This window comes from Salvelinus alpinus, chromosome 5 (assembly GCF_045679555.1).
Source record: "Salvelinus alpinus chromosome 5, SLU_Salpinus.1, whole genome shotgun sequence".
Lineage (NCBI taxonomy): Eukaryota > Metazoa > Chordata > Actinopteri > Salmoniformes > Salmonidae > Salvelinus > Salvelinus alpinus.
Window position 1 is genome coordinate 27,354,492 of NC_092090.1, and position 24,302 is coordinate 27,378,793.

The 24,302-nt window shown below is 44.7% G+C and overlaps 1 protein-coding gene across 1 annotated transcript in view; it reads left to right on the plus strand.

Annotated features, from left to right (window-relative positions):
* Positions 1 to 24,302, plus strand: part of LOC139575828 (TOX high mobility group box family member 3-like) — a 66,519-nt gene that overhangs the window by 36,792 nt on the left and 5,425 nt on the right. The window contains exons 2-4 of the mRNA XM_071401174.1: positions 1,372 to 1,425; positions 13,009 to 13,251; positions 23,842 to 24,102. Coding sequence (XP_071257275.1) covers positions 1,372 to 1,425; positions 13,009 to 13,251; positions 23,842 to 24,102 — 558 coding nt within the window. The remainder of the gene's footprint in view (positions 1 to 1,371; positions 1,426 to 13,008; positions 13,252 to 23,841; positions 24,103 to 24,302) is intronic.

Below are 24,302 nucleotides of genomic sequence, written 5' to 3' on the forward strand. Positions count from 1 at the left end.
GTGTGTGTGTGTGTGTGTGTGTGTGTGTGTGTGTGTGTGTGTGTGTGTGTGTGTGTGTGTGTGTGTGTGTGAACCCCCGTGCTCAGATGCAGTTCAGTGGGACAGCTCCAGGTAAAGGGGTCTACAAACGGGTTGTGTTGAATGTATCAAAGCACCTGCTTTGCCAACTGCTAGTGTGGCTTCCCTTCTCATTGGTGCATTACACTGTTAACATTGCTGCTGATTCTACACGCTCTCTCTCCAAGGCATAGGCTAATTAATGGATACCATTCGTAGTTGATTAGCCGCAGTTCTTTCGGTAATTACATTCGCATACTAACCACTCACAAGAATACGAGGGGAGAAAAAAACTAAGGAGTGGAAAATAAATTAATGCACTTCTCATCTCGCTCTGATCTTAATTTGTTTCCACTATTGTTTGGCTTCCGCTTAAGATAAGAAACCATTTTTTCTCTCCCGCTATATTTGAGTTGTTCCACCTTCATAATGTTTCACTAGAATGACTTTGAAATAAATACACAAAAGGAGATTATTCCAGTGCTTTGTGCCAATGGAGAAAGTGTCTCACAGAGGGAGGACTCATGAAGACACAAACTTCTTCCCCTCTTCCTCCCTGCCCGGTGTAGGCTGGGGTTTGTGCTGCTGCTCTAGCCTGGTCACAGAGAGGTGCATTGTGCTCTAGGGCCCAGCTGCTAGTGCATAATTCTTCATTCTGTCTCCCATTGTTCCTACCTGTCAACACGCTTGTGTATCCGAAGAAAGGAAGTGGCAGCCATTTTGCTAGGAGGGCTGTGTGCGTGGGTTTAGGGGGCTCGTCATGAACACAAAACACAGCGCTGTTGCTATTTCTTAACTAAACTAAAGGACATATTTTTTGATAGCTCATCTAGCTACACTTACCCCTTACCCCCTCCACTCATGCTTGCCTTTCACCAATCCAAAAAACCACAACCGCTCCATGTCCTATTGGTACTCTCCCACCATCTTTTTTTAGTTCCTTGGCAGCATCCTCCTCCCTTGGGTTACTTGAAGTTAATAACCTGCCAGAGCATCTTGATACTTTGCTTTGTGATGCAAACCCATGCTTAATTACCATCCCATAAGGCATGAATAGCCAGCCCAGATTTTCATTACCTTGCAGTGAATTGGCTACAGCCTCTCGAAATACATATTTCTACTATGTGACAATAGAGCAATGTCACCCAAGCAGAAACAACTAGGACTAAACTCAACACGTGAACGTGAAAAACATAAACTCAAGTGACACTAATTGAATGGATCTGTGAAAGGAAATATCTCTGTGACACTGATTTGACATCATCTTGGTACGAGGCCAGAGGTATAATGATGATCTGTTCTCTTCTCTTGCAGTTTGCCAACAACAACAACTACATGAACATGGCAGATGTCGCTGGTGGTGGTGATGTAAGTATCCCTTCTCCACTTTCCTCAACTATCCCATCTCCACTTTCCTCAACTATCCCTTCTCCACTTTCCTCAACTATCCCTTCTCCACGTTCTGATCGCTTCTCCACGTTCTGATCTCTTCTCCACGTTCTGATCTCTTCTCCACGCTCTGATCCCTTCTCCACGCTCTGATCCCTTCTCCACGCTCTGATCCCTTCTCCACTTTCCTCAACTATCCCTTCTCCACGTTCTGATCTCTTCTCCACGTTCTGATCTCTTCTCCACGTTCTGATCTCTTCTCCACGTTCTGATCCCTTCTCCACGTTCTGATCTCTTTTCCACGCTCTGATCCCTTCTCCACGCTCTGATCCCTTCTCCACTTTCCTCAACTATCCCTTCTCCACATTCTGGTCTCTTCTCCACGTTCTGATCTCTTCTCCACGTTCTGATCCCTTCTCCACGCTCTGATCCCTTCTCCACGCTCTGATCCCTTCTCCACGTTCTGATCTCTTCTCCACGTTCTGATCCCTTCTCCACGTTCTGATCCCTTCTCCACACTCTGATCTCTTCTCCACGCTCTGATCCCTTCTCCACGTTCTGATCCCTTCTCCACGTTCTGATCCCTTCTCCACGTTCTGATCTCTTCTCCACGTTCTGATCCCTTCTCCACGCTCTGATCCCTTCTCCACGCTCTGATCCCTTCTCCACGCTCTGATCTCTTCTCCACGTTCTGATTGCTTCCCCACGTTCTGATCTCTTCTCCACATTCTGATCGCTTCTCCACGCTCTGATCCCTTCTCCACGCTCTGATCCCTTCTCCACGCTCTGATCCCTTCTCCACGCTCTGATCCCTTCTCCACGTTCTGATCCCTTCTCCACGCTCTGATCCCTTCTCCACGCTCTGATCCCTTCTCCACGCTCTGATCTCTTCTCCATGTTCTGATCGCTTCCCCACGTTCTGATCTCTTCTCCACATTCTGATCGCTTCTCCACGCTCTGATCCCTTCTCCACGCTCTGATCCCTTCTCCACGTTCTGATCCCTTCTCCACGCTCTGATCCCTTCTCCCCGCTCTGATCCCTTCTCCACGTTCTGATCCCTTCTCCACGCTCTGATCCCTTCTCCACGCTCTGATCCCTTCTCTACGTTCTGATCATGTCAAGGCCAATAATGGAGATGTAGGGAAGTCAATGAATCAGATGTCAAAGATAACAGCTACTATTTGTCCGACAGTGGACCGGCATACAAGCTATAGTAAATTATAGACTACAATTGTTTTTAACATCGAGTAAGGCTTTGTTGTATTGCTGTTAAATTGCTTCATACTGAAGCAAGACCCTGCATAGATTGATAGTAAGATTAGTCAAGTTCAATATAGAGCCCTCTCTTCTGAAAGCCTTGTGATGTGTCTAGCTTGACAGGACTCAGCAAGCCAAGGTGAGGTGTCAGAAAGTTAGGGATGTAAACACCTGTTTTCCCTCGTGTTCCAAGACATGATCAAGGAGCCTGAGGAGAAACACGTGCCATCACTCACAAAACCACTCTCTGTCTTGCCTGGCAGTTCCAATGCCTTGAATGTCATGTGGCATGACTTTAGAAGTGTCTGAATGATCTGTGTATGTTAGGGTAAGGACACATAGAGAAGGTTTGGGACTACTTCTGATGAGCTGCCGAACTCACATTTCATGTCCCTCTGAGCGTTGGTGACAGGATTCAACAGTGTGCTAAATATATCAGTGTAGTCGACCTCCACCCTCTCTCCTGCCCTGTCATTAGGGAGAAGTGCACCAAAAATACCCATCATCCATCCACAATAGTTCAAAACAGGGCAACCTCATACTGTTTAGTGTACCAGGGTGCTTTCTAAAGAGAGACTGATCTAGCCTGCTCTCTCAACCATGTACCAAGCAACCACAGTATTGCCATAGAGAAGAGGAAAACAGATGCCTTTGTAATGTTACACATCACATCTCTCTCCATGGTTGAGAAAGCTATAGTTTCTTAACTCATTAGCTCAATGGTGATGCTACTCAGTCAAGCAGTTACAGTACAGCAGGGACTGCACAGACTGACCCAACTACAAAGCTTTAATTAATAGAGTCTTATAGGGAGATGTTTCATTTGCCAACACATTTTCTCAAACTGGGTGCATCCATCCTCCATGTCCAGGGGCTGCTGAGGCCAAAGAAATATAATTACTAGAACCTGCATCCTCATGCAACTCAATGTGCCATGGTCAAAGGGGCTTTTCTAGTTACTCTCTTTAGTTACTCTAGTTACTCTACTTCTATGGCTGAGGCCCTCTGTGGTGAGGCGAGTGGAGGCCACACCATCACAAGCTGTTCAGAGATCGTTCAGCCCAAGCTGTGAAAGCCCAGTGTGGCTGGACTGGCTGGGTGGGGGCTGGTGGTAGGGGGAAGGCAGGAGAGTTGAATAGAACAGCCAAGCAGCTCATTTGCATTTGATCAAAAGGAGCAACTGTTTCCAGTGTTACAGCGCAGATGGCATTGTACTTCAGCCCACATGTTGTGTGTGTGTGTGTGTGTGTGTGTGTGTGTGTGTGTGTGTGTGTGTGTGTGTGTGTGTGTGTGTGTGTGTGTGTGTGTGTGTGTGTGTGTGTGTGTGTGTGTGTGTGTGTGTGTGTGTGTGTGTGTGTGTGTGTGTGTGTGTTTAGAGATATAGAAAAATATGTCTGAGTGTAACCACAGACAGAGCACAGATTATTATTTTTTTCTAATGAAAAAAGGATTGGAGTGTGTGAAGTATTGTTTCTTGTAACCTGAACTGAGGAGAAATTTAAGTGACTTTCCACTTTGAGTTGTGTAATTTCACACTAAAATGAGATTTCTCTCTACTGTAACGCTGTATTAATCAAGTTAATGTGACAGGCCTTGGCTCCGGGTGCACTGGAAGGGAAGGCTTCTGTACCAGCACCAGCCAAAATGGATCTGGCTCCATGATGAATGAGTGACTTTGACAGCAGCTAAATATATACAACTGCATTCTGCATAGACAATTGAGGATAACGGTAATTGTATAAAAAAAAACATCCAGTTCTCTTGCAACTCTTGTATAATACAGAACACTGAGTCATCTCTACACAAACACTACTGGCTATTTACTCACTGGTATACTCAAACTCAGAGGACATCTTTAAATTAGCCAATATGCTTATTCAAATAGATAAAACAATATTAAATACTTAGATGACTAGTGTATCAAAATCAACCAATATGCTTATCCAATAGATAAAATAACGTTGGATATGTAGATGGCTGGTGTATCAAAATCAACCAAAACGTCATATGCAAAAGATAAAATAACATTGGCTATTTACTGTAGATGGCTGGTGTGTTATTACCTTCTGCACTTACAGAATGAGATAAGATGACCTTGGTGTGCTCCTGTTAAAACACCCATCCTAACAGGGAGAATTGACTGCTCTCCTTAGAGAGTATACTGTACACCGAGATTCAATTCCCCTCAGCGGTGGATATCACTTCTCCCTTCCAATCAAATTAGACAGGAGTAATGATCTATGTAGAAATGGATTCGAGAAATTCGTAGAAATGGATTCGAGATGGTTACAAATTTGAAATGTTGATTACGGGCCCACTGTGATGTTATCATTTGAGTAGCTTTATGCTCCTCTGCCTCTCTAGATGTTGGAAACTGGAGTCTCAATCCTGGCTCTATTGATCCCGGGGCCTATTATATTCAGTAATTGCATGGCTCTGCCTTTAACAAGTCTTGGTTATTGCATCAGTGAATTGGATTACAGAAGTTTATTGAAAGGCTGGCGATATTGCCTCAAAAGCTTTTTCTTGCTGCTGTCTTCGATATTGGGAGTGAGAACACCATACATGTTCTAGGTAGAAGGAATATGAGAGAGAGTGGAGTCCTCGATGGTTCACAGAAACACATCAGATCAGAAGCATGTGAAACTCAACCATTAATCGTCTCATGCTTTTCCTGAACATTTCCATAATCCTTGCCTGTTAGCTCCAATAGTCAACACTTTAGCAGTGAGCCAATGTGTTTGTCATAAACCTAATGGCCTTTTCACCATGCACGTAATGCTGCCTGTGAATTAACAACACATTACATCATACAACACTGGGGCTCTGTGGCTGCCTGGGAGATTCCCTATACATCTGCCCAGACATGCTGAATTGATCTGGTCTGGGCTCAGCTCCCTCTTACAAGCCCTGCTCTGCCCCGTATGCCATCGGACCCACGCCTGCCCATGGAACGACCCGTCACACATGCACGCACACACACACACACACACACACACACACACACACACACACACACACACACACACACACACACACACACACACACACACACACACACACACACACACACACACACACACACACACACACACACACACACACAGTGACCGACATGGACACACACACACAAACATGAAGCCAGCATCTGGTTTGCTTGGCACTTGGCTGTGCTGAGCTTTCATAACAATTTAAATGGATAACCAGGCTGCTGATGTGAAGGAAGTGGATTGTGCGTCTCTTAGTCTGAGATCAGAGCGACTCTAAACTGCTCCTGGTGCAGAATTAGCCAGGCTTTATGTGAAGTGACACCAGTCAGTAATGCTGCAATGCTGTAACAGTGTGTTACTCTCTGGGCTCCACCAGCCATCCAGGCAGGCAGGCAGGCAGACAGGCACTTCTAGTCTGGCACCTCTCCCCCCTGAGGATTTAAAAAAAAATATATATATATCACCTTTATTTAACCAGGTAGGCTAGTTGAGAACAAGTTCTCATCTGCAACTGCGACCTGGCCAAGATAAAGCAAAGCAGTTCGACACATACAACAACACAGAGTTACACATGGAATAAACAAACATACAATCAATAATACAGTGCAAAAATCTATATACAGCATGTGCAAATGAGGTAGGATAAGAGAGGTAAGGCAATAAATAGGCCGTGGTGGCGAAGTAATTACAATATAGCAATTAACACTGGAATGGTAGAATGTGCAGAAGATGAATGTGCAAGTAGAGATACTGGGGTGCAAAGGAGCAAGATAAGTAAATAAATACAGTATGGGGATGAGGTAGATTGGATGGCCTATTTACAGATGAGCTATGTACTGGTGCAGTGATCTGTGAGCTGCTCTGACAGCTGGTGCTTAAAGCTAGTGAGGGAGGTAAGAGTCTCCAGCTTTAGTGATTTTTGCAGTTCGTTCCAGTCATTGGCAGCAGAGAACTGGAAGGAGAGGCGGCCGAAGGAAGAATTGGCTTTGGGGGTGACCAGTGAGATATACCTGCTGGAGCGCGTGCTATGGGTGGGTGCTGCTGTGGTGACCAGTGAGCTGAGATAAGGCGTGGCTTTACCTAGCAGAGACTTGTAGATGACCTGGAGCCAGTGGGTTTGGCGACGAGTATGAAGCGAGGGCCAGCCAACGAGAGCGTACAGGTCGCAGTGGTGGGTAGTATATGGGGCTTTGGTGACAAAACGAATGGCACTGTGATAGACTGCATCCAATTTGTTGAGTAGAGTGTTGGAGGCTATTTTGTAAATGACATCGCCGAAGTCAAGGATCGGTAGTATAGTCAGTTTTACGAGGGTATGTTTGGCAGCATGAGTGAAGGATGCTTTGTTGCAGAATAGGAAGCCGATTCTAGATTTAATTTTGGATTGGAGATGTTTAATGTTAGTCTGGAAGGAGAGTTTACAGTCTAACCAGACACCTAGGTATTTGTAGTTGTCCACATATTCTAAGTCAGAACCGTCCAAAGTAGTGATGCTGGACGGGCGGGCAGGTGCGGGCAGAGGTTGGTTGAAGAGCATGCATTTAGTTTTACTTGCATTCATGAGCAGTTGGAGGCCACGGAAGGAGAGTTGTATGGCATTGAAGCTCATCTGGAGGTTAGTCAACACAGTGTCCAAAGAAGGGCCAGACGTATACAGAATGGTGTTGTCTGCGTAGAGGTGGATCAAAGAATCACCAGCAGCAAGAGCGACATCATTGATGTATACAGAGAAGAGAGTCGGCCCAAGAATTGAACCCTGTGGCACCTCCACAGAGACTGCCAGAGGTCCGGACAACAGGCCCTCCGATTTGACATACTGAACTCTATCAGAGAAGTAGTTGGTGAACCAGGTGAGGCAATCATTTGAGAAACCAAGGCTGTTGAGTCTGCCAATAAGAATGTTGTGATTGACAGAGTCGAAAGCCTTAGCCAGGTTGATGAATACGGCTGCACAGTATTGTCTCTTATTGATGGCGGTTATGATATTGTTTAGGACCTTGAGCGTGACTGAGGTGCACCCATGACCAGCTCTGAAACCAGATTGCATAGCAGAGAAGGTACGGTGGGATTCAAAATGGTTGGTAATCTGTTAGTTAACTTGGCTTTTGAAGACCTTAGAAAGGCAGGGTAGAATAGATATAGGTCTGTAGCAGTTTGGGTCTAGAGTGTCTCCCCCTTTGAAGAGGGGGATGACCGCAGCAGCTTTCCAATCTATGGGAATCTCAGACGATACGAAAGAGAGGTTGAACAGGCTAGTAATAGGAGTTGCAACAATTTCGGCAGATAATTTTAGAAAGAGAGGGTCCAGATTGTCTAGCCCGGCTGATTTGTAGGGGTCCAGATTTTGCAGCTCTTTCAGAACATCAGCTATCTGGATTTTGGTGAAGGAGAAGTGGGGGAGGTTTGGGCGAGTTGCTGTGGGGAGCGCAGGGCTGTTGACCGGGGTAGGGGTAGCCAGGTGGAAAACATGGCCAGCCATAGAAAAATGCTTATTGAAATTCTCAATTATAGTGGATTTATTGGTGGAGCAGTGTCTCCTAGCCTCAGTGCAGTGGGCAGCTGGGAGGAGGTGCTCTTATTCTCCATGGACTTTACATTGTCCCAGAACTTTTTTTGAGTTTGTGCTGCAGGATGCAAATTTCTGCTTGAAAAAGCTAGCCTTGGCTTTCCTAACTGCCTGTGTATATTTGTTCCTAACTTCCCTGAAAAGTTGCATATCACGGGGGCTGTTCGATGCTAATGCAGAATGCCACAGGATGTTTTTGTGCTGGTCAAAGGCAGTCAGGTCTGGAGAGAACCAAGTGCTATATCTGTTCCTGGTTCTACATTTTTTTAATGGGGCATGCTTATTTAAGATGGTGAGGAAGGCACTTTTAAAGAATAACCAGGCATCCTCTACTGACGGGATGAGGTCAATATCCTTCCAGGGCCAGGTCGATTAGAAAGGCCTGCTCGCTGAAGTGTTTTAGGGAGCGTTTGACAGTGATGAGGGGTGGTCGTTTGACCGCAGACCCATTATGGATGCAGGCAATGAGGCAGTGATCGCTGAGATCTTGGTTGAAAACAACAGAGGTGTATTTGGAGGGCAAGTTGCTTAGGATGATATCTATGAGGGTGCCCATGTTTTTTAGGATTTGGGGTTGTACCTGGTGGGTTCATTGATAATTTCTGTGAGATTGAGGGCATCAAGCTTAGATTGTAGGATGGCCGGGGTGTTAAGCATGTCACAGTTTAGGTCACCTAGCAGCACGAGCTCTGAGGATAGATGGGGGGCAATCAATTCACATATGGTGTCCAGGGCACAGCTGGGGGAAGAGGGTGGTCTATAGCAAGCGGCAACAGTGAGAGACTTGTTTCTGGAAGGATGGCTTTTTAAAAGTAGAAGCTCGAATTGTTTGGGTACAGACCTGGATAGTAAGACAGAACTCTGCAGGCTATCTCTGCAGTAGATTGCAACACCGCCCCCTTTGGCAGTTCTTGTCGGAAAATGTTATAGTTAGGGATGTACATTTCATGGTTTTTGGTGGTTTTCCTAAGCCAGGATTCAGACACTGCTAAGACATCTGGGTTGTCAGTGTGCTAAAGCAGTGAATAAAGCAATCTTAGGGAGTAGGCTTCTAATGTTAACATGCATGAAACCAAGGCTTTTACGGTTACAGAAGTCAACAAATGAGAGCACCTGGGGAGTAGGAGGGGAGCTAGGCACTGTAGGTCCTGCATTAACCTCTACATCACCAGAGGAACAGAGGAGAAGTAGGATAAGGGTACGGCTAAAGGCTATAAGAATAGAGGCCTGCCCTGCACTGACAGCTGACACACTCCCTCCGTACCCCAGACGGGCCTTAGCTAACTTCATGTCTCAATTTTCAGCTCCCAACTCGTGCAGATGTTAATTTGGATCATCATTAAGGACGGGAGACGAGGAACACAACCACAGTCTTTGATAGCGATCTCACTTCCTCTCTCCCTCCCTTGCTCCCTCCCTCTGTTACACTATTTAGCAGAAACTAGGAAAAAAACATTCTCTATTCTCTATACTCTGTTTATCTTAAAGGTCACAGTCACATTTGCTCTGTTTTACTATAAAAATGGAACTCACCTTTGCTCACCTTCATCTAAGGGAAGGCTGTCTCAATCCTCATCCTACTTGCATCTATAATTCAGGCCACAATGCCTCAGCCTACGGTCCAACATCCCTATCCAGCTCTGTTCACTGTCCTGGTTTAGCTTCTTCCACACAGATCTTGGCAAGTTGTACCCATATGAAAAGGTCAGAGAGTAATACAAATTAATGTAATGTTGATGTCCTTTTTTCCTCCCCTAAAGTATCCTTCTGAGGCCTGTGAAACCAGCCAAACAAACAGAGAGGCCCTTTTTACTGCATATCATTCTTCTCTAATGACAGGTTCAGATTGGTAAGGAAGCCTGTGATGATGATGTTCTCTCCTGATCACTGCCATGTGGCCCTGGCTGTAGCTCTACACCGTTGAGTCATGACAGTTCCCTTTTTACACTATTTATGTTTTAAACACTTTGTGTTTTCATTGTTAGGTATGGAGACAAAACAGGTTCCAGTGCTTTTTCAGTGACGTTAACATGAAATAAGATGGCAGTAGTAGAGTAGAGCACAGTAAATGGTTTGTTTAAAGCTTTCTGTAATTTATCCTGCTCTCCTCTACACTCTTAGAAAAAATATATATCTCAAACCTTAACTGGTTCTTTGGCTGTTCCTATAGGAGAACTCTTTGAAGAACCCCTTTTGAAAAAAGGGTTCCAAAAGGGTTCTTTGGCTGTCCCCATAGGAGAACCCCTTTTGAATCCAGGTAACTCTTTTGGGTTCTATGTAGGACCTTTTCCACAGAGGGTTCTACATGGAACCAAAAATGGTTATCCTATGGGGACAGCCAAAGAACCCTTTGGAACCCTTTTTTCTAAGAGAGTATAAACGTGTCCGTATGCTTCCCAACTGAAACAGTTCATGCATATATTATGATGACATTCTGTGACATTTTTGTTTGTTTTGGCCTTCGGCAAGAGTTTTTTCGGCTGTTTATGGACACAATATTTTTTCTCAAGGCGAGCCGAATCTGTTCCCCTTCATCTGTAATTGGTAAACAGTAGGGATTGTTCAATGAAGTGTTTGTTGTCATTCAAAAATAGACGACTAATTTTCATGCACATTTTTTCACTTGAGAAATACTAAACCCATCATACTAGTTAGACGTAAAATTGCGCGACTAAGATCTCCTTGGCAAAAACATCAAAATGAATGACCGTTTTTTTGTTGTTGTTGTTATCTTAGATTAGTCTTTCATTTTGAGGAATTCTATACTGGCTACGGCATCTCAAGATGGACTAACTAGTAATATTGGTATTTTTTTCAAATTTTTCAAGCGAAGGTCGAAGGTATGCGAGCACACTAGTTTGCGAGCACACTAGCCGAGTCCTGCTAGGCGCCCTCCAAACCGAAGCATGAGGAAGCCTTAACCAGAGTCCAGAGCTGTGATGAACATGCAGTGGCTCCTTCAGAAAGGAGAACTGATTGAACTGCTGTGAAACAAGCATCAGAAAGTTTAAAAGTGGTCTGAAACTAGGGGAACAGGAAAATACAACTCTATTAGCTGTCTCTGCCTCTGGAATTCATCAGTGCTTGTCAAGACAGCTGCCCTGAGTAGGCATTGCATTAGTTTCAAGTGTCTGTGTGCTAAAGCAAGCAACAGAAATATTACTACTCTCTAATCAAGGACTAGGCTGGCATATTCCCTCTGCTGCCATTGCCTTGGGTTTTTTCATTGCCTGTTCTAGAGAAAGGGAGAGAGAAAGAGAGAGAGAGAGGCTGATGGACTTCTGTTCTGCCTCCCCTGTAAGCTTGCCCTGGTAAAAAGTGTATTAACACTGATATCAACACACTGACCTAAAGCTAACAGAAATATGTTTTTCAACTCGATTTAAGACCTTTGATATTGAGGAAAGAGTATCTTCACTGCCATGCTAGTAATGGCTATATCCAATTGTGTCGCGTCCTATATGCATGTAACTCAGATGTGGTCATTGTGGGTTGCTATGTGAATACGTTGGCCTTTTACAGAGTGGCTTAAGGAATGTGCCAATGAAGACAAGACCAGCAGTAGGTGAGCAGAGCAGTTGGTACCATCTCCAAGAATCCAAATAAGCTAATTAAGTGTGACCAAAAAGCTTGAATTCTGCAGGCAGAGGGATTAGACTGTTTGATGAGCAGATTTAAAGGTTCAACCAAGGGGAACAATGAGAAACCCTTCTGGCCAAGCGTAATATTTCTCAGAACATTTTCTTTGAACCCATGTTTCTGTGACGTGTATTTTCTTTGCACTTCAGACCCAACATCTTCCATCCCTGAGATTAAAGGGCTTTTATCATGTATCCTCTCCTCTCTCATGATTTCTTAACTTTTTTGCAGTTGCTTTTTTCCCCCTCTTCCCTCCTTACTTTGCTCAGAGTGGACTTTAATGGGTTTTAAGAAATGTTACATCTCTGTATGGTTATAGACAAGTGTTAGTACTACTCCACCTAACTTCTCCTCCTTTAAACAATAAATCCCTGAATGGAAGGCTTCATGCAGGTATGAGAGATAAGAATGATTCCAACTCGGATTGAAACGTTGTCTGTTTTGTGCGTCTGATTAAATCTCCATGGGAGCATAGCAGAGTTGCGGATATTCCTTTTTTCCTTTGATTATAATTAATGGTCATTTTTGTAGGGTGTGACACATTTTTCATAAGGAAAAATCTACTCTGAAATTTTGAAGTGGAAATTACAAACTTCAGAATCATTTTTACACCTCAAATACACTACACGTTTAACATTTCCTGCATTGCAGGAAGGTTCTCTGTAACATGATCATTGGGATCATTCCAGAGTTGTGGACATGTATTCTTTCTTTGATACGTTCTTCTGGCCTGCACCTGATAAATTGGATGTGCATATTTTTCTATTATTTCCATGAATTATAATCCACATAATAATTCACATTTCCTGTTGCTGCAGGATTATTTTCCAGCTGTAACAAACTGGCTCAAATTAAGATCCTACATCTGCAGATAGTTTAAGCTAAATGTCATTATAAATTATCTAGGCTTGTAGCGACAGTACACATACACTGATTATAAATTAATCCATTGATGTGACAGTGTGCTTTTCCTTCCTTTTTCTCGCTCAGCCAACATTCACTACTAGTTTCCTATACAGTACACATGATCTGTATTTATTCGTAAACATGAATCCAATGATATGACCGTGTTCTTCCCTCTCCCTATCTGCTCTCTATGCTCTCTCTAGACATTCCACACCCCCAGCCTGGGAGACGAGGAGTTTGAGATCCCTCCCATCACCCCTCCTCCAGAGACAGAGTCTGGCCTGGGCCTATCGGATGTGGACTCCCCCTTCCCGGGGCACCCTCTCCAGCACAGGGGACCCTTCACCCCCCAGTTCCCCCCTCAGAGCCTTGAGCTGCCCTCCATCACCATCTCACGCAACCTCATGGACCAGGAGGGGCTCTCCAGCATCAACGGCCTGCCATTGGTGAGTACTAGACTGGACCAACACTTAGGGTTGAGGGGTTTAATAGATACTACGGTCACATGCATAGGCATCAAGTACAGCGTGCTATTAGGTCATGCACCTCTTCAATAATTATAGGGGTAGGGCGGGTATAAGGTGTCAATCTGATGGATTTGTTAATGCACAGAGAAAATAGAGTACCAAGCACCAACACTTGGGTACAGGATCAAGGTGCTGTCATATAAACATATAAATAAAAAAGGTCAGGAGAGCCCATGTGACCATTACAGTATGATCTGAGAACCAGGAGAATACCCTTACCCTTTATTAGGCCATAGAGTAACCTTCACTGCACTCAGTGCACACCTCCAGTTGTTACTGCATCTGGCACAGCATCTGGCCCGTTTATAAAGCTGGAGGATGGAATAGTATCACAATGCCAGCTAGACAATGGTCACAGTATGTAAATACTGAATTCTGTTTGGGTTTATAAAGGAAAAACAAAGCCTACTAAAATAACCCTCTTTGTAATAGGAAAAGATATGAATGGATCATGGGCATGATGGCACAATGTATTTTCCCCCCACAGGGAGTGGTGAAAGTGAGTCCCCAAAAAGTGCCACTGTTTCATGGGTCCGTATACAGTATTATGTATGTTGGTTCCAGAAACCCTGTTCTGTAGATGCTGATGAATCATTCTGTGCTGTCCTGTCCCCTCCACTGTCACATGATGTGTTTCCATGCCTTTATCTACATGTTGTTATGCTCAGAGCCTGAATGCACTCAGTCAACTGACAGACAGAGCTTTGTTTGAGTTCAGAATCCCAGGTTTTGTATTTGGTTAAATAACACGATGCTACTAGAATTAACCTTTCGGTGTGAGTACTTAGAAAGGGAGTCAATGAATGGATATCCAACTTAGCCTTCCTGTCCATTGATGTGGATGAGACTGTGGAATGGTTCCGGAACCCGGTAATCACTTTCTTTATGTTGATAGAGTTTTATGTTATAGATTCAAAACATTTTGATAGAAAAAGCATTCTTAAATGCCATTGAGGATGAAATGCATTGAGGAGGAAACGTGGAAATGTCACTTGCTGAGAGATGATGATATTGATGCTGCGTTTTTTGGGGCTGAACTGCAAAAAAATCATTACATTGAACAAAAATATCATGATAGTTTTAGCCATATTATCCATGTAAAAATGTATTTCAGACCACCCACTTTTAAACATGACACATATGGTGAATCGCATATGATATTACAGAATATGTATTTACATTCCGATATGGGCAGGCACTGGAACATTTTATTGCCTTTTTTCCTCCCTTCCATGCTGCTGGCATGTTAAATAATTGCAGCTTTTAAAATATCTGTGCTGCATAACCGAGCCCCGGAAGGCTTTTGCCTAAAGAATTTTCATTTCATGGTCAGTTAAGCTTTTTTACATCTGGAGAAGAAACGGAACCTTGACACAATTACGGTCCTGACTGTTCTCACGACTTGGTGGAGGATTAGATTTGATTCTCCAACATTATTCCTCTTTAGCACCATTTGCATGGCTCATGTCTCTGATTGTAAGGAGACTCTATTAAAACTACAGGGAAAGAATGTGAGGTTTCTGCTCCTTTGCCTCGTGGCATTGTCACTGGGAGACTGTTGCACACTGCTCTGCTCCTTTATCACTCAGCAAACATTGGACCACAGACAGAAAGGCAGAAAGGCTTACCGACCGTGAACTCCATTATGTTCTGGATATGGGATTGATCCCCAAAAGTCCTGAACACAGAGACAATGCAGGGAAATTACATTGATCTATGCCATTGTCTTTGGTTTGAGATTTGAAAAGGGTTGAGGGAAGTAACTATTTTAATTAAACTATATAGTGTTTATGAAAGTGTTATTACGTTTTAGGTTCATTTTGTCAGTGGAATGACATTGGGGGACAACATTATGTACACTACACTGTTGTGTATCTCTTATTTGAAACGTCTGCAAGGACATATAAATAAACCATGCAAATAAACCATAGTAAGTACGTTTCCCAACCAGCCACAGTTTTCATATTCCCCAAATAGTTTTCTCTGTTCTCTTAGCTCTGTGGCAGTGGGTAATTCGTAACTGTGATAGCCTCTCGCTACACCACCATGACAGAAAAAAAACAAACCAATGGGTGTACAATGTACCTGTACCATTTTCAAATCCCCCTCCATGTAGTTGCTCTGCCAAGTGTTCCACTAATTCCTTTCCCCTAATGCTCCATGTATGTCTAGCAAATTGGCCACAGATGCTATAGTTCTACAAAGAGAAATACATGTCTGTGGGCTGGCAGAAAGCAAGTCATTATTTATTTAATCTGCTCTCCTAACAAGCTTCTGACTGTCATTTGTGTCTCACAGCATGTGTCCTGCTGATTTGTGATTTGGTCTGTGTCAATAGTGCCAAATACTATTGGAGGTGGAACTGCCAGTATCTATTTATTTAGAGCTCCCTTCATTCTCGCTTTCTTTTTCTCTCTCGTTCTCTCTCATTCTCTCTCTCTCTGATGCACTGCACAGGCCTCTGGGTGCTATTTCAGAAAATCTCCCTGTCTTCTCTACTGTATCTTTGCACAGAATTAGACTTTTCCTGTGTTTCCTCCCTTGTAAGAAAGTAAAAGCATGGGTGGATATGAAAAAGGTCCCTTCTATGTGTCACATCTTCATAATTGGGTTAGAAATAGCCCAAATATCCCGCTTGAATAGAAATGAATATAGAGTAAAATGTATCTTTCTAGGTTTGTTGCCCAAAATTGATGCAGAGATGCATGTTTATTGTATTTACATGAATACATACTGACTATTTGCCAAAGTGTAGTCAATAGGAATCTAATCTGCATCATTTGCGCTACGTTCACCCTAATGACTTATTACACACAAACATTTAGCCAGCTAGACTAGTACATTCATCCACAGTTGTTTTGCTCTATAGCCAACACCCAGCAATGCTATGCAATTGGGTCTGACCTGGAGATTTGTAGCTGACTGTATGTACAATACAGTTAATTACACCCTGATATTGTACAGATAGTCTATGAATGTAATCCCCTAGATTCTGACCCGTCACAAACCACTGTGTCTTGAATAAAATGGAAAATATGACCAGTGTTGCAGAAACAATGTTTTTTTTTACACTCTCTTATCTTCCTTCCAAGCTGAGTAGCACTGACATCAGTTGTACATCAATTTAAGAGAGTGGATTTTTTTGTCATTTTTTTCTTCGTCCTGTTTCTTTTCTCTTTTTACTTTCAGCCAGACAGATGTTGTGACATATTGGGTCAGTCAGAAATGAAAGATATTCATGCAGGCATGCAATACTTGTAATGAAGTCTCAACCTGACCTTCTGTATGATTGATTCTGTAATTTAGTTTTCTCAGGCAGCCAGCGCTTGAAATGAAATTATATCATGTTGAACAACTTTTAAATACCCACAGTGCACCGGGAAAAATGGGGGAAGGAAGGGGGAAGGAAGGGTTTTGGGAGGGGGGGCATTAATTGTGGGAGAAGGGGAAGGGGATGTGTAGCCCTTCAAGGTCAAGTAAAATGGGGTTATGGAAGGGAAGAATTTGTTATTGAGCTGGTGGGTTGGATGGAGAGGGGATAGTCAGTGGACGGACTGTGACTGTGTATATGCACAGCAGTATACTGTGAGGTTTGTTAAAGCCAGAGACAGGAGAGAGGAGTCGAAAAACAATTTATCTTCATGCTATTATAGCCTTTACCAGCATTCTAAATTCCATTTTTCTCATTTGGCTTAAGCACCAAGGTTCTGCGGCCAGGGAGCCAAAAAGGGAGTAAGAAAATAAGATGTACCCGTTTAAAAGCATATGCAGTAAAGGACTATGTGCAGAGGACTGATAAACTATCTTTAATAGGACTGACCTTTCATGCTGGCGAAAGTTACTGGGGGATTCATCCTTATAATTACCATATAGATGATTTTACCCCTCTTCTGCAATGGAACATTTCCAAGAGCCTCTGTCGTTGATTGAATGGAAATTGAACTTGTTAACATTCTTTTCAGACTGTTACGGCTCACACAGTGCCACTGGTAATACATTTCCCACCTCCCCAAATTCTGATTCCAATATCTTCAAGAACAGACCCAAGGCTCTTTTCATTGACATCGCTGCTATTGAGATTTTTATCTCTGGTACTTCTGAATGAGTAATATTGCATTTTCAGTCCAGCTGCTGTGTTTATTAGCCAGTGTGTTGTGGAAGGGTCTCGGCTATTGTTGGGTTTTTTATTGCATCTTATACATAGTTGTTGGGATGCTTTGGTGCAGGGGAGAGGATAGGATGTATAGTCAAAGCCAACAACCTTCTATCAAACAAGCCAATATACTTGTGACAGCTCGACAGGTACACATGACTTGCTGTGTATCATTTTGCTGCTGGCTCCTCGAGCTTGAGTTTTTTTTAAAGGCATAGATGTTGAGAGACTCCATCTCAATATTTCCATCACAAGCCTTATTGATTGGAGAGTAGATTGCATAGACTCTGGGTTTACTTGTGTTTGATACACATGTCCATGTACACACACACACACACACACACACACACACACACACACACACACACACACACACACACACACACACACACACACACACACACACACACACACACACACACACACACACACACACACACACACTAGTTGGATGGAGCCTGATAGGGGAGAGAAGAGAAGGGGTTGGCTTGTCACATCTGGCCACTGTGCATTCGAGATAAGGACTTATTTACAGATTTATGATGACTATCAAGCTATCTTCTTAGATGTCTGCTGTGACTGCAGACAATATCTGCGTTCCAAAGGCACCCTATTCCCTACATAGTCCACTTTGGGCAGTGGATAAAAGTATACACTATATAAAGAATAGGGTGCCATTTGGGATGCAGCCAATATTCCAATTAAAATGCAAATGAGAGGACAGAAGGACATAAATTAACAGACTTGTTGCAGATTCACACATTACAATCACAGCCACTGTAGCTGGAAATGATGTATATCCTTTCTCAGGGACTAGTATTATCCAGGGGTGTTTGATAGCATTGTTAACATAGATGTGTTAACATTAGGCCTAAGCTAGGGTATGTTCGTCTACTCTATAATCATGCACTCCTCTTCGGAGGACAACAGTAACTTTGTTTGTACAGCTTTTTTGTTACATACAGCATATATGTTACACACATTTTACATACATGGTACTTTTTTAACACTGTAGTTACATAGCAAATATATATATTTTTCATATAGATTACATTAATCACTCACTCTTTTAGGTAAATAGTTGGGCTGTAAAGAGCCGTAGATGTATTTGTAGCCACCAGTCCAGTTTATAATATTATACCACTATAGTCTGTATAGCAGGCTGGGTTATGTGATATTATTGTAACACTAGTGTAAGCTATTTCACCACAAACCCATTTACAAAAAGGCCAGCTATCACTAAAGCCAGCAAACACAAGATACATTTTGAAAGGCAAACGATCTTTGAGTAGGGCAGGGCCATAGCTGTTATGAAGAAAACTCAACATTTGACACAAATGGCAGGATGTGTCATTGCTCTAAGTGATATTGCATCATTGTGATATTGTGTTGAAATGTTGTTACACAGATGGTCATGGCTAAAGAGCTCAGTGTGTTTCATCTGTGATGCTCTCAATGAGCAGAGAGTCACTCTGAGAGCACTCACTGTAGATCACTACTGGAGGTGACAATGAGACTTACACATCAAGTGGAATAGTTTCAAACTGAAGATATGTAAATCAACATTACATCGCTATCCCATTGCTCAAGTTTATTTCACCATTTATTCAAAGAGAGAATTGAATGGTTGGCATGTTTTATTTCACTATTTATTCAAAGAGAGAATTGAATGGTTGGCATGTTTTATTTCACTGTTTATTCAAAGAGAGAATTGAATGGTTGGCATGTTTGCATCATTAAATTGTATTCTATTCCGTCTCTGGCGGAGTATTTCTATGTAAATATTGAATACATTTCTGCCTTGTAGACTGTTTTGTGATAGGTAGTAGACATGGCATATGAGAAAGATGGGAGACAAATGGATTGTAAATTCAATGTTTCTGTTCTGAGAAGGTGTTTGAATATTGTTTTGAAGACAGGGTTCGTAAGATTCTCTCAATAAGGCAAGGTGTGTGGATATATGATGTGTTGATGTTGGGAGAGATGGAGTTTGTGCTGCTGCTGAATACCAGATGGATGTTACTCAGGGAGAACACACGAACACACACACACACACCACACAAACACACACACCTCCCAAACAAATCACATTTTTGTTGTGTTCGGTTATTTTTCACTATTCCCTGTCAGCTCTGCTGCACCACTGATCATTCTCCCCTCTGAGAGAATGGCAGGCCATGTAATTCCATCCTCAGTGCAATCAATGCAAACACCTACCTCTTCCTCTCTCTTTACTCAAAGAGCTTTTGAAAACCATAATGTTTTATCTGGAAAATATATTAGAAAATATGAAGATGGTATGATATACCCACAACGGTATAAAGAGGAGGAAAAATGCCCATGACATGCCAATCGTATCCCTTCAGCCAGTTGATTTATAGAGTTGATTATATAGAAATATTTTTTCACTCTTTGGCAGTTAAAGTATGATCTATGAAACCTGCCAGCAGATAGCATTTAATCTCTAAACATACTGGAGGAGGTATCATTTTGTGCCCCCATCTGCCAGCCAGGGGAAATGTATAACCTTCAAAATGTCAGACTTCACAGAAATGTATAGCATTTTTATTTGTTGCATGGGCATTAAATCCAATGTAACGGCGGTCCTCCTCCTCTTCATCCGAAGAGGAGGAGCAGGGATTGAACCAAGGTGCAGCGCGTTGAAATGACATGAATGATTTATTAAATAAACAAAACGAACAAACACGAAAACGAACTATACTTGAATAAACTAACAAAACAATAAACGGTGTAGACAAACCTAGACGACGAACTTACATAAAACAAGAAGAACGCACGAATAGGAAACATAGGCTACACAAAACGAACAAACCGTAAACAGTCCCGCGTGGTGTACAGACACAGACACGGAAGACAATCACCCACAAACAAACACTGTGAACAGCCTACCTAAATATGACTCTCAATTAGAGGAACGCCAAACACCTGCCTCCAATTGAGAGCCATACCAGGCAACCCTAAACCAACATAGAAACAGATAACATAGAATGCCCACCCAAACTCACGTCCTGACCAACTAACACACAAAACTAAACAGAAAACAGGTCAGGAACGTGACATAACCCCCCCCTCAAGATGCGTACTCCGAACGCATCACCAAAAAGTCCAGGGGAGGGTCTGGGTGGGCATCTGACCACGGTGGTGGCTTAGGCTCCGGGCGTGGTTCCCACCCCACCATAATCAATCCCCGCTTCCTTAGCCTCCCCACAATGACCACCCTCCAAATAACCCCACCTAAATTTAGGGGCAACACCAGAATCAAGGACAGCTCTGGGACAAGGTAGCTCAGGACATAGGGATAGCTCAGGACAGAGGGATAGCTTAGGAGAGAGAGGTAGCTCAGGATAAAGAGGTAGCTCAGGATAGAGGGGCAACTCCGGACTGAAGGGCAGCTCCGGACAGAGAGACAGCTCTGGACTGAGGGGCAGTTCTGAATTACTAGCCGCTTCTGGCTGAGGGACAGCTCATGGCTGACTGACGGCTCTGGACGCTCATGGCAGGCTGACGGCTCTGGACGCTCATGGCAGGCTGACGGCTCTGGACGCTCATGGCAGGCTGACGGCTCTGGATGCTCATGGCAGGCTGACGGCTCTGGACGCTCATGGCAGGCTGACGGCTCTGGACGCTCATGGCTGGCTGACGGCTCTGGCTGCTCATGGCTCTCTGACGGCTCTGGCTGCTCATGGCTCTCTGACGGCTCTGGCTGCTCATGGCTCTCTGACGGCTCTGGCTGCTCATGGCTCTCTGACGGCTCTGGCTGCTCATGGCTCGCTGACGGCTCTGGCTGCTCATGGCTCGCTGACGGCTCTGGCAGATCCTGTCTGGCTGGCGGCTCTGGCAGATCCTGTCTGGCTGGCGGCTCTGGCAGATCCTGTCTGGTTGGCGGCTCTGGCAGATCCTGTCTGGTTGGCGGCTCTGGCAGATCCTGTCTGGTTGGCGGCTCTGGCAGATCCTGTCTGACGGGCGGCTCTAGCGGCTCCTGTCTGGCGGACGGCTCTAGCGGCTCCTGTCTGGCGGACGGCTCTGTAGGCTCATGGCAGACGGGCGGCTTTGCAGGCTCATGGCAGACGGGCGGCTTTGCAGGCTCATTGCAGACGGATGGCTCAGACGGCGCTGGGGAGACGGATGGCTCAGATGGCGCTGGGTAGACGGATGGCTCAGACGGCGCTGGGGAGACGGATGGCTCAGATGGCGCTCGGGAGACGGATGGCTCAGATGGCGCTGGGGAGACGGATGGCTCTGGCCGGATAAGGCGCACTGTAGACCTGGTGCGTGGTGCCGGAACTGGAGGCACCGGGCTAAGGACACGCACCTTCATACTAGTGCGGGGAGCAGGGACAGGGCACACTGGACTCTCAAAGCCCACTCTATACCTGGTGCGTGGTACCGGCACTGGTGACACCGGGCTGAGGGCAAGCACATCAGGATTAGTAGGGGGAGAAGAAACAGTGTGTACAGGGCTCTGGAGACGCACAGGAGGCTTAGTGCGTGGTGCCGGAACTGGAGGCACCGAACTGGATACACGCACTATAGGGAGAGTGCGTGGAGGAGGAACAGGGCTCTGGAAATGCACTGGTAGCCTAGTGCGTAGTGTAGGCACTGTAGGTACTAGGCTGGGGCGGGGAGGTGGCGCCGGAAATACCGGACCGTGCAGGCGTACTGGCTCTCTTGAGCATTGAGCCTGCCCAACCTTACCTGGTTGAATGCTCCCGGTCGCCCGACCAGTGCGGGGAGGTGGAATAACCCGCACCGGGCTGTGTAGGCGAACCGGGGAAACCATGCGTAAGGCAGGTGCCATGTATGCCGGCCCGAGGAGACGCACTGGAGACCAGACGCGTTGAGCCGGCCTCATGACACCTGGCTCAATGCCCAATCTAGCCCTACCAGTGCGGGGAGGTGGAATAACCCGCACCGGCCTATGCACACGTACAGGAGACACCGTGCGCTCTACTGCGTAACACGGTGTCTGCCCGTACTCCCGCTCTCCACGGTTAGCCTGGGAAGTGGGCGCAGGTCTCCTACCTGCCCTTGGCCCACAACCCCTTAGCCCCCCCCCAAGAAATTTTTGGGAGTTACTCACGGGCTTTTCGGGCTTCCGTGCAAGACGCGTCCCCTCATAACGCCGGTTCCCTTCTCCGGTTGCCTCTGTTCTCCTCAGTGCCTCCACCTGTTCCCATGGGAGGCGATCCCTTCCAGCCAGGATCTCCTCCCATGTGTAGCAACCTTTACCGTCCAATACATCGTCCCAAGTCCATTCCTCCTTCTTTCGCTGTCCCTTACTCCGTTTACACCGCTGCTTGGCTCTGGATTGGTGGGTGATTCTGTAACGGCGGTCCTCCTCCTCTTCATCCGAAGAGGAGGAGCAGGGATTGAACCAAGGTGCAGCGCGTTGAAATGACATGAATGATTTATTAAATAAACAAAACGAACAAACACGAAAACGAACTATACTTGAATAAACTAACAAAACAATAAACGGTGTAGACAAACCTAGACGACGAACTTACATAAAACAAGAAGAACGCACGAATAGGAAACATAGGCTACACAAAACGAACAAACCGTAAACAGTCCCGCGTGGTGTACAGACACAGACACGGAAGACAATCACCCACAAACAAACACTGTGAACAGCCTACCTAAATATGACTCTCAATTAGAGGAACGCCAAACACCTGCCTCCAATTGAGAGCCATACCAGGCAACCCTAAACCAACATAGAAACAGATAACATAGAATGCCCACCCAAACTCACGTCCTGACCAACTAACACACAAAACTAAACAGAAAACAGGTCAGGAACGTGACATCCAAAATGTCTTCGAGGTAGTCATTGTGCATACAAATGTTTTTGTCCTGGCATTTGAGGTTATGTAGCCTAACCATCTCAAGGGTACTAACTCAGTCCATTATACACCAGGGTCTGAGCAGTCAAAGCTGTGCCACAGATTTCCATACAATAGAGTGTTGTGAACCGTATCAATTGAGCTGTGAAGCCATCTATTAATGGCAGATCAAACTGGCGACTCAGGTTTCAAGATAATTCATCATAGTTAATAATGGGAGAAGTTAAAGACCCAGGGCCATGTGTTATGTTATGTGATGCATTGTGGCCATGTGACAGTCTGGAAGAATGTGATGACCAGATTATTTTACTGCTATGCTCTGGTCCAATATCTGTTTGTGCTGTATAGCCAAGTCCTACTTGGTTGTGATGCCAAACAAATGGCTATATAGCACAAACAGATCTGGGACCAGGCTACAGATACAGTACAGTCTCTTACAAGATGCTGTCATATTTACTGACTTTTCCCTCTCTTTCTCCTCTGATTCAGAACATGCAGGGCCACCTCCGCCAGTACCCCCCTAACCCCGCCATGGTCATGAGATCCATCATCAGCATGAACAACCCCAATGGTATGATGTCCCGGAACCAGCTGACCACCATCAACCAGTCCCAGCTCAGTGCCCAGCTGGGCCTGAACATGACAGGACCCAAAATCCCCCATACTTCGCCCTCACCACCAACCAGCAAGTCGGCGACGCCCTCACCCTCCAGCTCTATCAACGAGGACGAGCAAGACCAGGACAATAGGGTGAGTGAGGAAAACTATGAAAGGGCCTTAAATAAAAACACATTTTAAAGAAGGCTGCACTAAGACTGTGCTCACTTTAGTGTGAAATAGACCTGATTGAATAGCACAGTGACTGCTTGATATTCATATACATTTGTTGAGGGTGGTTGTGTTAGTAAAGTGTCACATGCACATTTGGGCTCCTGAGTGGCACAGCATCT